The 19,728-nt window shown below is 46.1% G+C and overlaps 1 protein-coding gene across 1 annotated transcript in view; it reads right to left on the minus strand.

Moving 5' to 3' along the window:
* Nucleotides 1-19,728, minus strand: part of CLXN (calaxin) — a 230,889-nt gene that overhangs the window by 146,956 nt on the left and 64,205 nt on the right. The window contains exon 2 of the mRNA XM_086941867.1: nt 3,137-3,292. Coding sequence (XP_086797993.1) covers nt 3,137-3,292 — 156 coding nt within the window. The remainder of the gene's footprint in view (nt 1-3,136; nt 3,293-19,728) is intronic.

Genomic DNA, 19,728 nt, shown 5'->3' on the forward strand with positions numbered 1-19,728 from the left:
GAATTCTATGTTTCATTCATGGATATATTAACACCTCTTTTGGCAGTGATATATACCACAACCCCACAGATATTCTGTAGATAGAGCTTTCTATACAACAATGCCCATGCTAAACACAGACTATCAAATTCTGAACAAAATATTAGCATTGCAGATCCAACCCCGGATGCCTATCCTGGTGCAACCCAACCAGAACAGGTTTCTACCAAAAAGCAACACCTCCCTAAACCCAAGGTGTCTAATGCAAGTACTACAGGATGCCCAATTGAAGAATCTAAATGCAATGATTGTGTCCATTGCCTGTAACTTGATGGGCTGGCAATATTTATATGTAGTGCCCCGGGGAATGGGGTTTAAGGGGAACTGATAAAATTGGTAATGCTATTAGATGGTACCCCAACAGCCAGGTTTAAGATGGGAATAGCATGCTCATATATGATCAAGGTACATAGGGAAAAACATGAGGGAAGTCCACTTTCCCCAAAGCTATTAGCGCTGGCAAGATAACCATTTGCTAGTGCTATAAGAACCGTAGGGGAGGCAAGCGAAGTTAAGTTGTCTGATGGTGTCCTGTATTACATATACACAGGGCTAGATCCAGTGATTGACTCCTTGGAAAGCTTCACATCTGGATTAAAAGTGAATTGGACAAAAACACCTTTCTGTTCCTGACCGACCATGCAACAGATTTGGAGCCCTTACATCTTCCAAATCAAGGGAAGGCATGGAATTTGCATATCTTTAAGTATCTGGTAATGAAAAGTATTAAGGCTCCAACCTAATTGGTTGAATTGATTGCGGGTGACACTAGAATACCTGAGGAATGCATAGACTCTTTCTTATTGCTCATGGGCAGAAATGATGATACTCCTGATACTGCTGCATTTTATCAATCTACCAAATGGCCTCATAGATCTTTCTTCAAAGACTGAGGTTCACCCATTGCACATCTGTTTTGGGGGGCAGGTAGGCACAGCGTATCCCTTGGTAAATGGCATCTGTCGGTAACAGAGGAGTGCCATGGAGCAACAGACTTTGAGTCATTTTATTTATTGGTCCATTTGCAATGGAGGACAGCGGCTGGGGTAGACTCACATACATGAGACTGAGAAGATATGGTACAAGTAGAATAGGAAACTCTGTCTAATCTATTCATGGACCTTCTCTCTGGTTAAACACTAGCACTTGGTGCTAACAAGAAAATGCAGCTGCTGTTTGTGGACACACATATCTAGACATATAACTAAGGACAGGAGCTTCTGAAAAAACACACTGAGAGAAGGATTTTAAGCAAGAGGGGTGTGCCAGCTGATCTGTAGAGCATCCACCTACGCATGCTAGGGTACACCATTAATCCCAGAGATCTATAATATATAATCATATAGCTTCAGTAGTAGGGAGGGTAGTTAAACGAATCCGTCTAATAACATGACATGACGTAACCATGCTGGTAATATTTTTGAAAGGCATTTGTTGTTTAATTGTGGCGCAAGTACTGCAGCTTAGAGCACAATAATTTAAAAAAACATTGTAAACTACCTTCGTGTCTCTTTCTAATCTTATTTTCGACAAGTATGAGTGAGCGAGCGAAAGGGTGTGTATTTTTACCGCGATCCCTGAGAGGGTTGAGAGGGTTGTGTTCTGGGGTGCCAAATCAATTGTTTCTTTGGAAAGGTTAGGAGGGCAAGTGAGGCACTATAGCTAGTCGGTCTCGGGCTCATAGATACTGAGGTGGTGTGGTGACCTAGTCCTTACATACTGCAACAGAGGTAGAGCCACAACTACATAAAGTAACTCAGCTATTACTTACACTGAGTGAGGGTCGTAGACAGGTAAAGTGATTCTTTAAAGCTCTAACTTGACATGACCTGCTTACAATTTAAATGAAAAGCAGGCTTAAGGATAGATTTTGATGGTCAGGATTAGGATAAAACCCTGAGATATGCACACAGGGTTATAAATAAATTCTTGATTTACATACATCCAATTCCATAAACTATACAGGGTATATCAGACCTCGAAACACATTGGTACGTTCTTTGCAGTGGATGTCTTGATGTGCCTCTGAACCGCACAGGTTGATGCAGAGTATTTCCACAAGGTGTTCGAGTATCCTGGCCTGACTCGCTACTGGGGAGGAGGTCGCAAGACAGCTGGGACAACCTGTGGCATAAACAATCTGCAGGTGCTGGGCTGTTGTTTGATAGCACTGTTTCCATGCCCACAATGAAACAAAATTCTCGATTTAGCTCTGTTACTGGCACAAAGGGCCAGAGCTATCTCATGGAAGTTCCCTGGGGCTCCCTAAAACCAGCACTGGTGCAATGCAGTCTGGATATTGTCAGCGGGCTGTTTATTGCACTACACAGAGAAAGGAGAGGCAAACAGACACCTGATAGGTTTGTTAGGGTATGATGTACTGTAGGCCTCTGAGGCAAGACAAAGTCTACCAGATAAGTAAGGGCAACATGAGCAAATTACTGATTATGTCTGCAAAGAGTAGAGAGGAAATTGATACGACCACTAGGCACCATTGTAGATGAGGAAATGAGCATTGGTTTAGTCACCCACTCCTGGTTTATATTTGACTGTTTAATGTGTATTTATTCAAGCGGTTCATCCATGAGAGTATGTGTTATGTATGTGTTTTTACACTTCAAGTGATATTAAACTGATTGTATGACTGTCCTACTGCATTGTACGGTGCAAGGTTCATTGATGTGATACAGCCATGGTTCAATCCTGTGATTTGGGTGTAAACTAATGCAGACTCAGAAAGAAGTGCAGGCTTGTTTGTAATTCTTGCTTTCCGTTTTCTTAAATAATTAACCAAGGAATTGGACATGCCACATATTCAAAGAAAAGATAACTTTGCAGGTCAAGCCACAACCAACTAGCAGCAGGACGCTTCTAGACTCCACTTGGCGGCTGCAAACCCACACGATCTGACAGTTATACAGTGTGTACTCCTAAACCAGCTACTATTGTCAATAGTGCAACGGTATCGTATCCTTTATTCTACAATGCCTCGTATAACTCCAGCCTTAACTACTACATTGCGCATCACAACAAAATACATTCACCACCAGGATACATATTACAGACGTTGGCGTTTGTCAATTTTTGTCTTTCTTACCTCTGTCCATAAGCATGTCATCTGTCATTCCAAAGGTGTTGTGCAGAATGTTCCTGAACTTGTTACGGTCTAAGCCACTTCGAGATAGCCTTCCGCTCCCACCTCCCACAAGCGCCTGAAATAGTTTCATGAGGGATTCTATTTCAATTTTATTGACTGGAAAAAAGATCACATGAATTCAAATGTTAAAAATTAACATAGAAAAAGACAAATATAAAACTGATATTTATGTTTCATCTTAGAAATAATTTTGAAGCTAAAGAGTTAAAGGCTAAACAACCTATCCCTAGCAACAACTAAGGTGAGACCTGTGCCGCATACAGCACTACTAATTGAACTGTAGGGCAAAGTAGTACCAAATTATGCATCTGAATTGGCTGAAATAAGTTGTATGGAAAATGCTTGTTGTACAGCACCAATAACAGGCAATACAATTGATGTGCCCTGGTCCTCTATTATTACATTTTCACATGCACAAACTTGATTTAAATAAACCTCAACTCTTTAGAAAGTGGATATATTCAGTTTAAGAAATCTAAATGCATACATTCAGCTGGTAAGAAACAAAACCTTACTCTCCAACAACAACTATATGTGCCTTGAACTAAAACACAAGAGAGACATGATTTTCAATACTGCTCTACATAAATTCTTTCAGCCTTGGAAAGTAAATAAGTGAGTGAACAACACAATGGTGGCTGGGTCTGGCTGGACTAATTGGGTATCAGACGCTGAAGCTGCAGCATATTCTTAGACTGACTGATTCTAACCATTAAAAGGAGGAGACCTGGACTGGAGTAGCACATCGCACAGGGACCTGGGAAATTTGGCAAGGCTGTCACAGGGCTATAGTCACACAGCAAGTACATTTTGGTTGAAGGAACAGGCAGTTTTTAGGTCGGGCCTACCAAACAGGCAAGCTGTCATGTTGGGAAACACATATTGTGGGCTATAAAGAACAATAAAATGGCTTGCATTCTGCCTATTGCTTACCATTGGTTGACTTTAGTGTCACTCCTATTTGCTTACTTTCTATTTCATGGCTTTGCTTGTTTCAGTTTCATGTAGCGCTTTTTCCTCAGTCTTCCATCTAAAGTGCTACTGATGAATCTAAAGCATGGAATGACACCCCAATCTACACCAGAGCCACCTCATCTTTACTTGAATTCAGCAAGAAGCTGAAGACCTGGCTTTTCAATTAATCAACATACGATAGGCAGGGATCGGCAAACACAGCTGCTGAGCATCAGGATACCACTGAAAGCAGACAATGATGCAGAGGAATAAATAAACCTATATTTCTAAAGGGAAAAACAAATTGATCCCCATCACTGAGTCCTAGATCTCTAACCTTTTTCTTTTTTCATACAACTCCAATACCAACTCCAAAATTAGTAGTCAAAAATTTATTTTATCGTTTTTATAACAAAAAAAGCACACAAAACATATACATAGATAAATACATACATATCACAAAGTTTGTATCCACTGCATGAAGACGCACTCCACAACAAGGTAATTTCACTGAATTCTTTATTGAGGCAAACCGGCACTGGCATCCAGATAGTGAGTTGCCTACTGTGTTTCGGAGCTGCCTTGCTCCTTGATCACAGGCTGTTGGTGCACCTGCCCAGAAACAAAAGACACTCATGTAGCTTCAAATGTATTGCCCTCTGGTGGGCCTTTCTAGTAAGCTACATTGTTGGTGCAGGCTTGTAGCAGGGTTTCCGTTCTCCCACAGAACTGTGCATAGAGATCTAGAACCTCAGTGAGTTAGGATGATCCAAAACTCATCTCAGTGTCAGAAATCTCCTTACCTAGCTAGCTACAGTGTCTCATGGATCATTATGGAATGAACCATGTCTTAGACAAACCAGAACATGATCTTTAGAATACCTCAGGAATCGTGGAACACATGAACACTCTTTCGTTATATAATCATTTCAAACCAAAACTGAGAAAAAAAAGAACACAAGTGCAAGTTTGAAATATTTATTATTCAATGCAAAGTTCTCAAACGCAGTATCTTGTATAATACCAAAATGCAGATTATAAAAATCAGAGTCAGCAGCATAGTCACTAATCCATAGTAAGCAAAAGGTGCTAGCATGTTATAATGCAAAACCTATAGAAATCTATATCACCTATATTTCGCGCACCCTATCTATCATATTATTTTATATCTAGGAAGGTCTCATTCGGGCTTTAGCAGGGCGGCCCCATACCTCTCAATGTCAGTAGGAGCAGTTCACATCAACAGCTACCAGCTCTCTTCATGCGCAGCACCAAGTGTCTACGTTCATTCCGTGTAACTCTATCTTAAACCCGCGTAGAGCCCAAAATGTTGGCATCAACATTATTTGTGTTATGTCCAATGTGGTGCGAGGATCAGGCCTCCCAGCAACCTTGTGTTAGGTTAATCTTAGAGTGTGCAGCTCTCAGTGTGCAGACAGTTGTACCAAGTGTACCAGGCAAAGCTGATAGCATGGAAATAACATATTCTTCTCAAATAAACCACCTCATTGCTTCTAGGGTGAAAGCTACAACAACAAGTATGTGTCGTGTGCAAAACTGAAGCCGAAGGCAAACCGGCTGTTTAAACATGTAATACACTCATGCTAACTTAACGCAATATATGTAATGAAGTATCCATATGACACCCCCCCATTGGTCCGAGCACCGTCAAACATAAGGGAAAAGGCAATACTAAATCAGACACAACAATTGAAAGCAAAGTTCAATAATCTTGAGCTAAAATAAGCTAAAAATATGTATGAATGAATATGTATGAATGCCTACAGTGGCCTCAAATCTAAAAAATAAAAACAAAACTTTTGAACCAAAAGTCATCCATCAGGTCTCAAAAATATGAAACGTAGGACCAGGTTTCATCAATTCAAATGTTTGTAAGAGAAAAAACAAGGCACGTATCCGATTTCCAAAGTCATGTGCCACATTGACGTTATCTCCAGTGACATCACATGATTGTACTCTCCATCAGCTGAACATAGTTCATCCCTCCATTCCAGCGAGGGGAAAGTCATATTTCACAACAACGCATTCCTCCCAGGCATCTCACTATTGGAAAGTATATGCAAAGAAAGTTGCCACAGCCTCCAGCATGAAATCACTGCCATCATCCGAAAATAGTTCAGCAATCCGATTTAGCAATGGGAAAGAACATACGTGCTCCTCCAGTATCGGATCCTCCTGTAACGTCAGAGGACAACTCGGTGGGTTCACCAGATCGCTGTGTGTCAGAAAGGCATCCGCCGCTGCAGAGATCTCCCATTGGCCCAGAACTCCATTTATCGCTGCCAAGGCCATAACTCTCTCGCCAGAACAGATCAGCTCGTGAGCCACCACGGGACGCATTAGCTGATCAAAATCGACGTCAGGAGCAGTCCTCAAGCATAGGCACAAATCAATGGCCCAATCGAACTCGCAGCTCAGGCAGTGAAACACAGGTTGGACACACGTGAAGTCGGTGAACCGAAATGACAATCTATAGGCCGTGCTTAATGCTGCAAGCGGCAATGTTCCATAGTAATTGAGCATCCGATTACGGCACAGTGTCAGGAGGCGTTGAACGGCGTCTTGCGCAGGATGGGCATCCATGTTTTATGAAGAAAAACACCAACAGAATGCCTGCTGCTACAGCCAGCAACACAGGTAGTCCACCAAACAGACTCGAAAAAATAGTGTGGAAAAACGTGGGAATGATACCAAAAACTTTTTCAAACGCAGTCACGAGGCCACTGCTTACTAACTTAAAAAAATGTGCAAGCCCAGTCGTTGAAGAAGCATTAAAAATCTGGTGCACCAGCTCACAGAAATGAAACGGCAAATCAGTATTTAAAAGCGCCTGCACCTCTGTGCGGGTGTTAGCTATGTGAAGGACATAAGTTTCCAGGGCCGAACTCAGGGTCACTTATTTTTGAGACAAAAGGGCCCTTATTCTGCTTAAACCATTGAATTTTGCTTCCAAGGTTGGAATCCGTGGCCAGATGGAGACATCTGAAGACCCATGCGTGGGTGGGTATAGAACATTCTTGCAGCACACCACACGCTCTGATACAGTTACCACATAAGCCACACCAATTAATAAACCACAACATAACTCGTTGTTTAAAAGTAAATAACTACCATTAGCTAATAATGTGAACGTGGGAACCACTGCTGGAACTGGCGTGCCTTTTAAAACACATGCTAAATTTGGGCGGTCCTGATTACAAGAACCGTGTAACTGAATGTGTCTGCATATTAATGACTGGTCAGGTGACTGTGTGCAATCCTCACCATTAAGATTCACTTCTTTTCCATCCTTCAGACATCTGTATGTGTATGGTAATGACCATGCCTCGTGTAAGAAAGCATTGCCTAGTGGTTCATATTGTCCTATAGCAATATACCGCATACAGTTAGTAAATTTATATAAAGGAAATGGTAATGTAATTAAACTATGAATCAGCCACGTGGCAGTAGTGGTTTCAGCAACAGAGAAAGGCAAGGATTCAAGCTTCTCAATATGTAACATAGAAAATGATGCATCACGCATTGAAAGCATGCGCTGTTTTTCAGTAAGATTAAAAGGGGCGAAAAGAGATGAAACGTTCAATGAGTTCCAGGGAACTCGACCTGCCTTAATTGTCTGTAGAGTCCAAGCAAACTGCATTACAGAACGCAATTGATTTTGACCATGGTACAACGTGGACACTTCATCATGTACAATATCAACAACAGAAGAAACAATATTATCCAATGTGTAAATCCTGGAAGAAAGCATGTTAATACTGTTATCTACTACAGCTAGCACTTTTTCCAAATTTGCTTGATCAATCGCTCTCAGGCGTTTAGCTGCCTCAACCTGTGAAAATTTCCAAATTTCATTGTACACAGCATAAATAAAGCGTTTAGATCTACCCCTAGTCGGGCCTTTTATAAAATCATTTAGCTCTATATTTTCATTCAACTGGGACAGATGCAGTTTAACTGCAGCCAAAGTGGAATGTTGTAACCAGTTCTGACACAATTTACCTACTGAATAAGTGGTAACAGTGTGATCTGTTTCAAACCTGGGATCTGGCCTGATGTGTGTAAAACCTTCAGATAAACCTAAAAACCTACGTTGGCAAGCATCAGTGCTTCTTTGCCACAAAAGCCACCCCTCCGGATCAAAACGGGAAATATTAAAGGAGGAATTCTGCAAAAGTGCTTGTATCCCACTGATGGATATTGTAGTGAAATTACTCCAACCTGAATATTCTTCCAAGTCAGGGATAGTAGGGGTATTTAATTTTTTAGATGTAGCCAATCCAAAACATGTTGTTTGAGAAACAGTAGAATTTAAAAACAACATGTGATTCGGGATGAGACATGCACGATGCAAAGCCTCAGTGCCTTGTACCTGCCAATCTTTGGTACCCCAAACCGATTTAAGGTCAATAGCATCCTTCCATAACTCATAGCCATCCACAGATAACCTTTCTAAAAAGGACTTTGAATACAGCAATTTTGTATCAGTAAGTCTAACTTTGGGCATGAATTTCTGGTTCACTTTAAAATAAAACGACTCAGGATTCGATTGATTAAAATCTGTAAAATAAGAGTATTTTCCCAGAAATGTACTTGAACTCCCCTGTAAGGGAGTAGGGCAATGTTCCCACTGAGTGTAATTCACAGGAACCCTCCTGGAACTTGTCTTGTGTAAGAAATGATTCCCATAATGTTGATAACAAAACAAATCACCATAATTGACAGAATCTAAGTACAAATCCTCAGCATCAAAGGCCGCATAATATTTCAAATCAGAGAACAATGCTTCTACGGCCTGAAGATCCCAATCATCAGAACGAACATTTTGCTTAATCACATCTCCCATGTTTACTCTAAGCACATTAGGAACATTAATAACTTCTGTGGGGCCATGTATCTGAAACCTAACCGCATCCCACACAATCCCATCAAGGACTGGCCAAGCAGTAATCTGTACTGAATGTAAGTCTCTCTTTAGTCTGTGTACTGAATGTGAGGAGGATAGAGGGGCCAATGTTCCATTAAGGTACCGAATTCCTGTTCTTTCTTTCACATAATGGCCATCGATCAGTCGGAAAAAATAAAACACAAAACCAATCGACATAAAAAGATGAAATAAAAATAGTATCAGCCAAATGTATGTCCAAGGTGGAATTAAAAAATGTTTTTTAAACAACGTGGCATATTTTGCAATAGTCGATGGTTTCTTTGAAAGTTCCGATTCAGAGTCAAAAGAGAATCTGGATTGGTTAGCCAAACGAGCTTGTAAATCGGACATGGATAAATCAGCAGGATCTGCATAGGTCACCTCATCAATGTTAGTAACAGGAATAGTATTTAATAAAGGTCTGGATATGGCAGGCATCTCGAGGGACACCTCCTGATCTGCACCAGATGTAATAGCCAGCACAGAGTGCCTCACCATGGAAGGACAGGATACAGCCGGTGTCATGCTATGAAGAATCGGCCACCCTGTGTGTCTTGACATTGTCAATAGAAATAAATCTGTTTTCTTTACGACCTAGAAGTGGTGGTAAAATGACTGTTCTTGTGCCCTTCACTCCAAGTACCCGGACTGGTGCTCGATATGAGGGACCAAACTCTTTCTTGTTATCGATCTTCTCTCGAACCAGTTCTCCAACTTGGGGTAGCCAGCCAACTACCGGGATCTGCAACGCATCATCCGACGTGGAGGGCAAGTGTTCCTTTGCAAGACTGTCTCTGGTCTTTTGTAGATTCTGTAAAACATTGCAATGTTCATCTACGTCAAAGGCCCCGGCCTGGGCCTTGTAGTCCGGCCCATCAAGGTCAGGTACATACATCTTGATACCAAAGAGCATTTCGTATGGGGTCCGCCCACCCAGAGACCTTCTAGGGAGATTATTAAGCGCACGCTGCACGCCATAGAGGTGGGTCAGCCAGTTTCTACCAGTGCCTATAACACGGGCTGTCAAAGATTGCTTTAAGTCGCGGTTCATTCTTTCTACTACAGAATTGCCCTCAGGCCTGTAGGGGCTTGAACACTTCACCTGTACTCCCAACGAAACCATAGCATCCTTATACGCCTTAGAGGCGAAAGCCGGACCCTGGTCCGAATGGAAAGTACCACAAGCAAAGATTCCCACAAAGACACGCAAATCCTTAATGACAGTTCGCGAATCAGCGCTTCGATGCGGCCATACCCATACAAAGCGTGTGCATGAGTCAACTGCTACTAAGATGTATTTATACGCAGTATCAGAAGAAAAAGGACCGCAGTGATCCAAATAAACACAACCAAGTGGTTTATTAGAGATGTACAACTGTGTCTGAGGCGGACGCGCAGCAGTAGAAGGCTTGATCTGCTGACAAATGTCACACATAAGGACATAATCGCGAGTCTGTTTGTACAGTCCCCGCCACCAGAACCTCTGTTGTAGCTGAGATACAGTGGCTGAGACGCCCGCATGCGCAGACGCCACACCTTCATGAGCCGCTGTAATCAGAGAAGCTCTGCGATCCGAGTTGGGAACTAGACGCTCTCCAACTTCAGGAATTTTCACATAAGGAACCTTATCGGGACTTAAGTGGTATGTGTACTTCGAAGGGAACCCCGCAGGATATTTACCTCCCTTCTCCGTGGCAGCAACAGCCGCCAAGATGTCATCATCTATTTTGCTTTTGGACCTCGTGACCGCTGCAACTAAGTATTTTGATACCGCTGACTTCGCTGCTTCATCAGCAAGCGAGTTGCCAACAGCGTGGACCCCCACGCGCTGGTGGCCGAGAGTATGAATCACAAACACGAGCGGCAGTTTCTCTTTAAGTTCCGCCACTCGGACCCAGATCATTTTATGTTTTATTGTGCTACCCTTGGAATCACGAAAATCATTCTGAATCCAAAAGAACAAGTTCTCATTGTAAGACTGGACACAGTAGTAAGAATCACTTACGATTAAAGTCGTCACACAAGGATCAGCGTACTCCAATGCGAGCATAAGAGCACGAAGCTCTGCTAATTGTGCGGTGCAGTCCCCTAGCGTTTGCGTGTGCACAACACTGGACTTGAACTCATCGTTCACCATGGCACCGACCACAATGGCGCAAGCGGAAACGTAGGCGTGTTTAGAGCCATGCGCAACCTGCGCCGAACCATCCGTGTAAATGATACAATGGAAATCCTCCAACGGCCGCATTGCTAAAGGAGCAGGATGAACGAATTCATACTGTAAATACTCCTGCGACCGTAAAGCGGCGTCAAAAATAAACGTGACATCCTGAGATGTCAAGGATGTAGCCCACTGAATCCACCGAGGGTGCAAAGCTTTAGAATTCGGTACACTGGCTTTCGTGACCGCCTCCAAGGCTGGACACGGGGTGACAACCAACATGCGCTTTCCCTGCGACAGGGCACGTTCCTTAAGAATTGCCATCTGCACAGCCGTTAAAACTTTCTCCACAGTGGAAAAACGCAGTTCAGCCGAAGTGTACAAGTGTGACTTGTAAGCAATAGGTACAGTATCCCCTTCATTAAAAGTCAGGTACGTGAAACCCACCGTCCCAGGGATAATTCTTATCACCAGGTTGGTCTGGTTATCACGAGTCTGTAAGTAGTCAGAAGCGAGCATATCAGCCTGCAAGGACTGCAGAATGGCTGAATGCGCAGGCAGCCAGCATGATTTGGAAAAAGATGGTTGTACCAAGGCATATAAAGGCTTGATACGCTGGGCATAATCCGGAATGTATGTCCTCCCGAAATTTAAAAAACCCAGCAAAGACTGTAATTTTTTCAGCGTTGTCGGAGAGCGCAACTGCGCCCACTTCTCCAGGAACTGAGGAGCCAATCCCTTTCCTTCATGGTTAAGTTCATAACCTAGAAACAACACTGTGTACTCCGCAATGTGTGATTTTGCAAAGTTAAACTTGTAACCCATGTCTGCAAAGTTACAAATTATGCTGTTTACTCGACACAGATGCACCCAAAGTTCGTCGTCTGTGAGATAAATGTCATCCACATACGAACATGCAACTGGATCGAAACTCTCTAAAAGAGAGACTATGCGGGCGGAAAACACTCCAGGACTATTTTTATATCCCATTGGGAGTCGTTTAAACATTTTTTGTACGCAGCCGCACGTAAAACTGGTCCATTGGGAACTTAGACCATCTAATCTATGTGCATAAAAACCATTGGAAATGTCAAGCGTGGTTTTGAACCGTTTACGCTCAAGACTATTCACTAGGGCAGAGCCGTGAGTATTCTGTACTGCACAGTTACGGCAATGCGAGTTCAAATGCCGGTAATCCAAAACCAGACGATATGAGCCGTCCGGCTTGTTAACAGTAAAAAGGGGATTATTCATTGGTGACACACACGTTTCAATTACACCTTGATATTCCAATTGTTCAAGGATAGCCGCGACCGAAGCTTTAGCTTCACGCCGTATGGGATACTGGGGTTGTGGCTGCGGCTGTGACCGTAAAGGAATCTCATGGCTAGGGGACAATTTATCCCAGCCACACTGATTTCGGTACACAGCCGGCGCAAGCGCCAGAGCCCACTCTTCTGCAAAATGCAGCGCTTCCACTCTCGATACAGTGTGCGCGAAACTGGGGAGGATTACCTCCTCCCCTCGCGGAGCTGCGAGAACAAAAGGTGGGGGCCAGTCAGCCTCCGAAAGCAAAATGTCATACGTATCCGAAAGATTCTCCCAAAATACCCCTTTTACAGTTCGCTGCATGTCACCTTCAATTAACAGGACAATTTCAAAAAGTCTTTCAGGGGGAGCAACATGTGTATCAGCTGTTTCAATCACAATAAAAGTCTCAGTCGCTGTCACCTTCAACAGTGGACGGAGGGCCTCTCTCACTATGGTAATCTCCGCCGCGCTGTCCAGCAAGGTCAGAGCCCACGTCAGATTCCGAAGCCGCGTTCTCACTATCTGGGGCATATCGATGCGCCGTTAAGGCAGCGACTTTCTTCTTGGCAAACTGCGGTCTCTTTGGCGTAGAGTCGTCCCGCTGATCCCCTTCACTTCGCGTGCGGGGCTGGCCACGTCCTTGCTGGCCACCCCTGCCCCTGCCGCCCCCTCCACCACCGGTCGACGGAGCCGATGAGTCCTGAAAGGAACGAGGAGAGCGTTGGTCAGATGCCTGATATCTGTCAGGCGATTTAATCGTAGCGCGATCGCGCAATTCATAAACTCGATCCGACTGCGCAGGTTGTGAAGGCGCCGGACTAGAAACCTGTGTCTGTTGTTGTTGTTGCTTACCCTGATTCTGTTTTTTAGGCCAATTTTGTTTTTTGGACTTGGGTTGTCCACCCGTTTCCGAAGACTGTCCCTGGGGCTGCTTCTTTTCTTTTTCAAGAAAAACCTTTACACCCTTAGAATTGCGGCCAACCGTTTTATAAGCCGCCACAATAATTCTTGCCAGCTGACGGGGTTTCTCGGCATCGGGAACTAACGCCAGACCATTGGCCACCTGAAAGTTCACTGCATCCCCTTTTACATTAGCAAGGATAATACCGCAAACCGTCTCAAATGAACCGCTCAGGCGCATACCCAACTCAACCGCCGACTCCGGTCCGTGATCATCCTGAACACGTTTTAGGACCGCAGACAGGTTCGACACTGACGGGGTGCCAAAGCACCTCGAGTAAACCGCTGCAAAAGTCTTACCCCATGTTTCACAGTCAGCAAGTTCAGGGGCTAAATCCTTCGGTAAACTAAGCGTAAGAATCCGGTGTTTTTCACCCGGAGTCGTATTAGGAAACACAGCCTCCAGCTGGTCGAATTTCTCGGCAAGCCAGTAAGGAAAATCATCCTTATTTTCTGGCTTTCTGCCCATTACGGAATTCACCAAGACAGGACTGATTTTCAAACCAGCCTGTTCCGCTCGAAGCTGCGCACCTGCAGGGGCTGCGCCATGTATATTACGACCAATGTAATGAACAAGCGCTCTAATCACGTCAACCGCGACATCATGCAGTCGCCGCAGATCACCCACATTACAAGTGGCGCGATTAGGATGTGGAGTAAATCCACCCAAGGCGGGCCAGGCCGTGCCCGCAATGGACAACGGACCTAACCTCGGAGCCGTTAAAGAATGGGGTAGGGCGCCACCAAACCAAACTCCGTGCTGCCAAACATCTATAGGTACTTCCAGTGCTCTGTACGGAGCATAAGCCGCCGGAACAGCCGAGGCAGTGTATGAGTGGTAGACGCCCGAATTAGCGTTTACTTCCGGAAACGTCACCCAGGAATAAAACAATTCGTACGGGTACGCATGTTCCGCACTCACCACTAGAACCACAGCCAAACCTTCCGCAGGGACATTATATGCCCGCAAGTGGTCGCGAACCGCGACGCGGCTATGCTGCGCTATGTCCACGGCCATGTTAGCACCGGAAGTGAAAAAAGACAAAGAACACTTTGTAGCACAACTGGGTAGTAATTCAAAGAAACCGTTTAAAGTAGAATTCAAGCTTGAAAAGACCTATTTCAAAAACAGGTAGGTTTTCCGACACCACCGTTTACCGGAAACGGGAATGAAGGTGTCAAGGTATGAATGATATACTACTCGAGTGTCATGTTTTAAGGCCAACCAATCCGTTGGGCGCCATGTAGCAGGGTTTCCGTTCTCCCACAGAACTGTGCATAGAGATCTAGAACCTCAGTGAGTTAGGATGATCCAAAACTCATCTCAGTGTCAGAAATCTCCTTACCTAGCTAGCTACAGTGTCTCATGGATCATTATGGAATGAACCATGTCTTAGACAAACCAGAACATGATCTTTAGAATACCTCAGGAATCATGGAACACATGAACACTCTTTCGTTATATAATCATTTCAAACCAAAACTGAGAGTCAAAGAACACAAGTGCAAGTTTGAAATATTTATTATTCAATGCAAAGTTCTCAAACGCAGTATCTTGTATAATACCAAAATGCAGATTATAAAAATCAGAGTCAGCAGCATAGTCACTAATCCATAGTAAGCAAAAGGTGCTAGCATGTTATAATGCAAAACCTATAGAAATCTATATCACCTATATTTCGCGCACCCTATCTATCATATTATTTTATATCTAGGAAGGTCTCATTCGGGCTTTAGCAGGGCGGCCCCATACCTCTCAATGTCAGTAGGAGCAGTTCACATCAACAGCTACCAGCTCTCTTCATGCACAGCACCAAGTGTCTACGTTCATTCCGTGTAACTCTATCTTAAACCCGCGTAGAGCCCAAAATGTTGGCATCAACATTATTTGTGTTATGTCTAATGTGGTGCGAGGATCAGGCCTCCCAGCAACCTTGTGTTAGGTTAATCTTAGAGTGTGCAGCTCTCAGTGTGCAGACAGTTGTACCAAGTGTACCAGGCAAAGCTGATAGCATGGAAATAACATATTCTTCTCAAATAAACCACCTCATCGCTTCTAGGGTGAAAGCTACAACAACAAGTATGTGTCGTGTGCAAAACTGAAGCCGAAGGCAAACCGGCTGTTTAAACATGTAATACACTCATGCTAACTTAACGCAATATATGTAATGAAGTATCCATATGACAGGCTGAGGCCTGTAGTGTCCTTTGTACAATTCTTGCCCTTCAGTGGGTTGTGCGCCGTGACACACTCTTTGTAAATTCAAAATACCCTCCAGTGGGTTTCCGGGTAACCAGAGGCAGTTACTTTTTTATTAAGACCAGTTGTCCCGCATGACAGGTATCAACACTTCTGAACCTGTGTGGCCCCTTTAAAATTCACAGTGGTACAGTCCTCCTGACCTGGACAAGCCGGAAAACATCTCAAAAAGTTTTTATTCACTGCATGAAGACGCACTCCACAAAAAGGTAATTCCACTGAATTCTTTATTGAGGCAAACCGGCACTGGCATCCAGATAGTGAGTTGCCTAACGCGTTTCAGAGCTGCCTCTTTCCTTGATCACAGGCTGTTGGTGCACCTGCGCCCCTCTTCTCCATCCTCTTTCCTTACCTTCCAGCTGTCCGGATTCCGCGACTCCGTCCTGTCTAGAGATCACCATGGTCCGGGTCAAGATACTCAAGAATCCGGCTACCAAAACCAAGATAGATCGGTTCACCACCACTGACACTGGGGCTGCCGGTGGTCCTGCTGGCTCGGGTGCCCCTGCTGCGCCCCATCTCTCCATGATTCTTCAGGCGATCCAGGCGTCGCAGTCCTCAGTCGAGGGCAAGATTGCGGAGGTCCGTGTAGACATAACGCTAATCCGTCAGGACCTTCGTAACGCTAACACCCGGATTAAGGAAGCGGAGTCCCGAGTGTCTGCTGTGGAGGACGATGTTCAACAACTCAAGGCCCAGATGTGCCAGCTCCAATCCCACACACAGGAGCTCCACCGGCGGGCTGAGGATGCGGAAAATCGCGCCCACCGCAACAATCTTTGCCTGATTGGATTTTCTGAAGGCGCAGTGCAGGGTCGGGCAGTGGACTTTGTAGAAAGCTCCTGGATGCCCAAGGGCGCGCTCTCCCCCTGGTTCATGATCGAGAGGGCGCACAGATCGCTTGCCCCCCCGGCCGCAGCCGGGTGGCCCTCCACGACCAATTATCCTGTGAATCCTCAACTACCGGGACACGGACGCTCTCCTGGCCGAATCCCGGAAGAAACAGCCGCTCAAACACGAGAACCTGACGATAATGGTCTTCCCCGACTACACCAAGGAGGTTCAATCCCAGCGTCACTCCTTTACTGAGGTCAAGCAGAAGCTGCGCTCTCTTAACATTCAATACAGGCTCCTTTACCCAGCATGGCTGTGTGTGGTCTTTCAAGACTATGCTTTCCTGCCGGTTCAGGATTGCTGATCGCTACAGGCCATATCTATCCTCCCGAGGGGCCTATATGACCACTCCCCAGTGTTACTCCATATAGGGGCCCTTCCCCAGCCTCCCGGCTGCTCTGGCGACTAAATGCCTGGTTCCTCCGGGACGAGGAGTTCAGTGACAGAGTTGGTGCTGAACTTGCAACCTATTTTACCACTAATCAAGGCTCAGTGTCCTCCTCTCGCACCCTTTGGGAGGCTGGTAAGGCCACTATTAGGGGGTTTGCCAAGGGCCAGCTGAAACTCGCTCGCGCTGCACATGACTCCTAGCTCACGCGACTGGAGGCACAGGCCGCCCTGATTGAGGCGTTGAACCCCGATGATAGATCTGGCCCAGGAACAGAGACTGGCGTTTCTACGAGATGAGATGAGTCAGACCTCTCTGGAAGCTGCTAAACTTCTTTGGCGGTCGTCCGTGGCCCGAGTGTACGTCTGGGAAGACAAAAATGGAAAGCTCCTCCACCGCCTCGCCACCTACCCTATGGCCAACCGTATCGTACCTGAGATGACGGGCGCAGATGAACGCTCCACTGTGCCCCGGTAGCGGTTGCCCAATGCTTTGCCTCCTACTACTCTACCCTATACTCAGTGCGTTCGCCAGGTCTCTCTCCCTGATCTCCTCCAACAGGAGGAGCTCTCTCTTCCACGCCTTAGCGATTCGGCCGCCACCGCGCTAGACCTTCCGCTCACCCCGAGGAGGTGGCAGACGCCATTTTGCGCCTGGCGGCTGGTAGGACTCCTGGGCCGGATGGACACCCGCAGGAGTTTTATTCGTCCTACCGCAATACCCTGCTTCCACCTCTCGTGGCGATGTTTAAGGAAGCGGCGGAGTGTGAATCATTCCGGCCAGATACGGATCTCGCTACCATCATTGTGATCTCTAAGTCCCAGCCCCCCTCACAGTGCTGCTCGGACTATCATCCCATTTCGCTCATCAATACTGAACTCAAGATCTTCGCTTCCGTATTGGCTAATCGCATCAGACCGCATTTAGCCCAGCTTGTCCTCCCAGACCAATGCAGCTTCATGCCTCTCCGTGGGACTAAACACTGTCTCCGACGCCTTCACCTCGCCCTTGAGAACCGACACCTGCTTACACCATACTTGTCCCTTCTCCTTATTGATTTTGAGAAGGCTTTCGACTCCGTTGACTGGAGCTACTTGGATGCGGTGTTGGAACAGATGGGCTTTGGCACTCCTTTCCGTGCCTTGGTGGGACTACTCTATAACCGTTCTCGGGCACAGGTCCTCGTGAATGGCGCTCTATCCCGCCCCTTCCCCATTGGATGGGGTACGAGGCAGTGCTGCCCCCTCTCCCCGATCCTCTCCGCTCTGGCAATGGTTCGCTTGCCTTGTCCGCTGTGATCGTTCCTTGACTGGCTGGGGGTGGTCCGGCCTAGCGGAGGATAAAATCGTGCTATAAACGGATGACGTGTTGCTGTTCCTGGTGGACCCAGCCCGGTCGGGACCTTGCTGTATTCGGGCACTGGCTATTTTTGAACGAGCTTCCGCCCTGCGGCTTAACCCGGCCAAGTCTGTCCTCGTCCCCTTACACTTATCTCGCGAGTGCTTTGACTGGCAGTCGTCGAATCCTCTTCGGCGGCTGTCTTTCAAGTATTTGGGGATCTGGGTTTCCCTTCTCCCTGACCTTGCATGGGAACTTAATGTCACCCCGCCGGTCAAGCGGGTCCGCGCCGTTCTCCTTAAATGGCGCATGCTGCCTCTCAACCCTCCAGGCAGGATTGCCCTGTACAAAATGATGATCTTGCCCCGTTTTTTGTACATGCTCCAGAATACCCACTTTTCCTTTGCCAGATCTTGGTTCTGGGATATGAACGGCATGGCCACTAAATTCCTTTGGGGGGAACGGAGGTCCAGGCAGGTCCTGGCCCAATGCCGATCCCACCTTTTGACGGAGGCCTTGGAATGACGAACCTTTACTAGTTAGCGACTCGTCTCCTCACGATCCACTATTGGTTCAAAGGCCGCTGGTCCGACACGGCATATCGCTTGGAGCTTCACATCTTGGGCTTCTCCTCTTTCCAAGGGATGCTTTATGGGTCCCCGGTTCCCCGGGCTCTTCCGGAGGTCTCACGTGGTGTAATCCTGGCTTGGCATGCATCACTCCGTCATACTCAATGGGCAGGCAGGCTGACCCACTACACTCCCTTGTAGTGTGGTAACAGGCTTCGCGAGGTCGCTTCCCTATCAGGGTTCCGGCAGTGGGTTCTTATTGGGGTAACCTTGCTGGGTGTCGTCTGGAGCGGTACTCACATCAGTTCCTTTCAGCACTTACAGGCCAGGCATTTCCTCCATCCCTCTCAATTCTTTCGGTACTTGCAACTGCGCCATGCTCTTCACTTCCACATTGCAGATGGCACGTCCCTGCCCAAATATAGCCTACCTGAGGCGCAGGTTCTAACTGGGGATCTGGGGAAGGGTGGAGTCTCTCGGTTCTACCGCTCACTCACCAACAATACCCCTAATCCCCTTTCCCTAATCCGTGAGAAGTGGAAGGGCTGGCTTGGAGCTCTGGAGGATGAGGACTGGAGGGACGCCCTGATGGCCCCCGAGACAATTGCGGTATCGGCGAGGCTCTGCCTGGTCCAAGTTTATTTTCTGCACACTGCCCACCTTACGCACCTGTGCCTCCACTGCGCTGGGCTTCGGCCTGATGCCCACTGCCCCCGCTGCTCCGACCCTGATTTCTACCATATGGTTTG

The sequence above is a fragment of the Lissotriton vulgaris genome, chromosome 10, assembly GCF_964263255.1.
Source record: "Lissotriton vulgaris chromosome 10, aLisVul1.2, whole genome shotgun sequence".
Lineage (NCBI taxonomy): Eukaryota > Metazoa > Chordata > Amphibia > Caudata > Salamandridae > Lissotriton > Lissotriton vulgaris.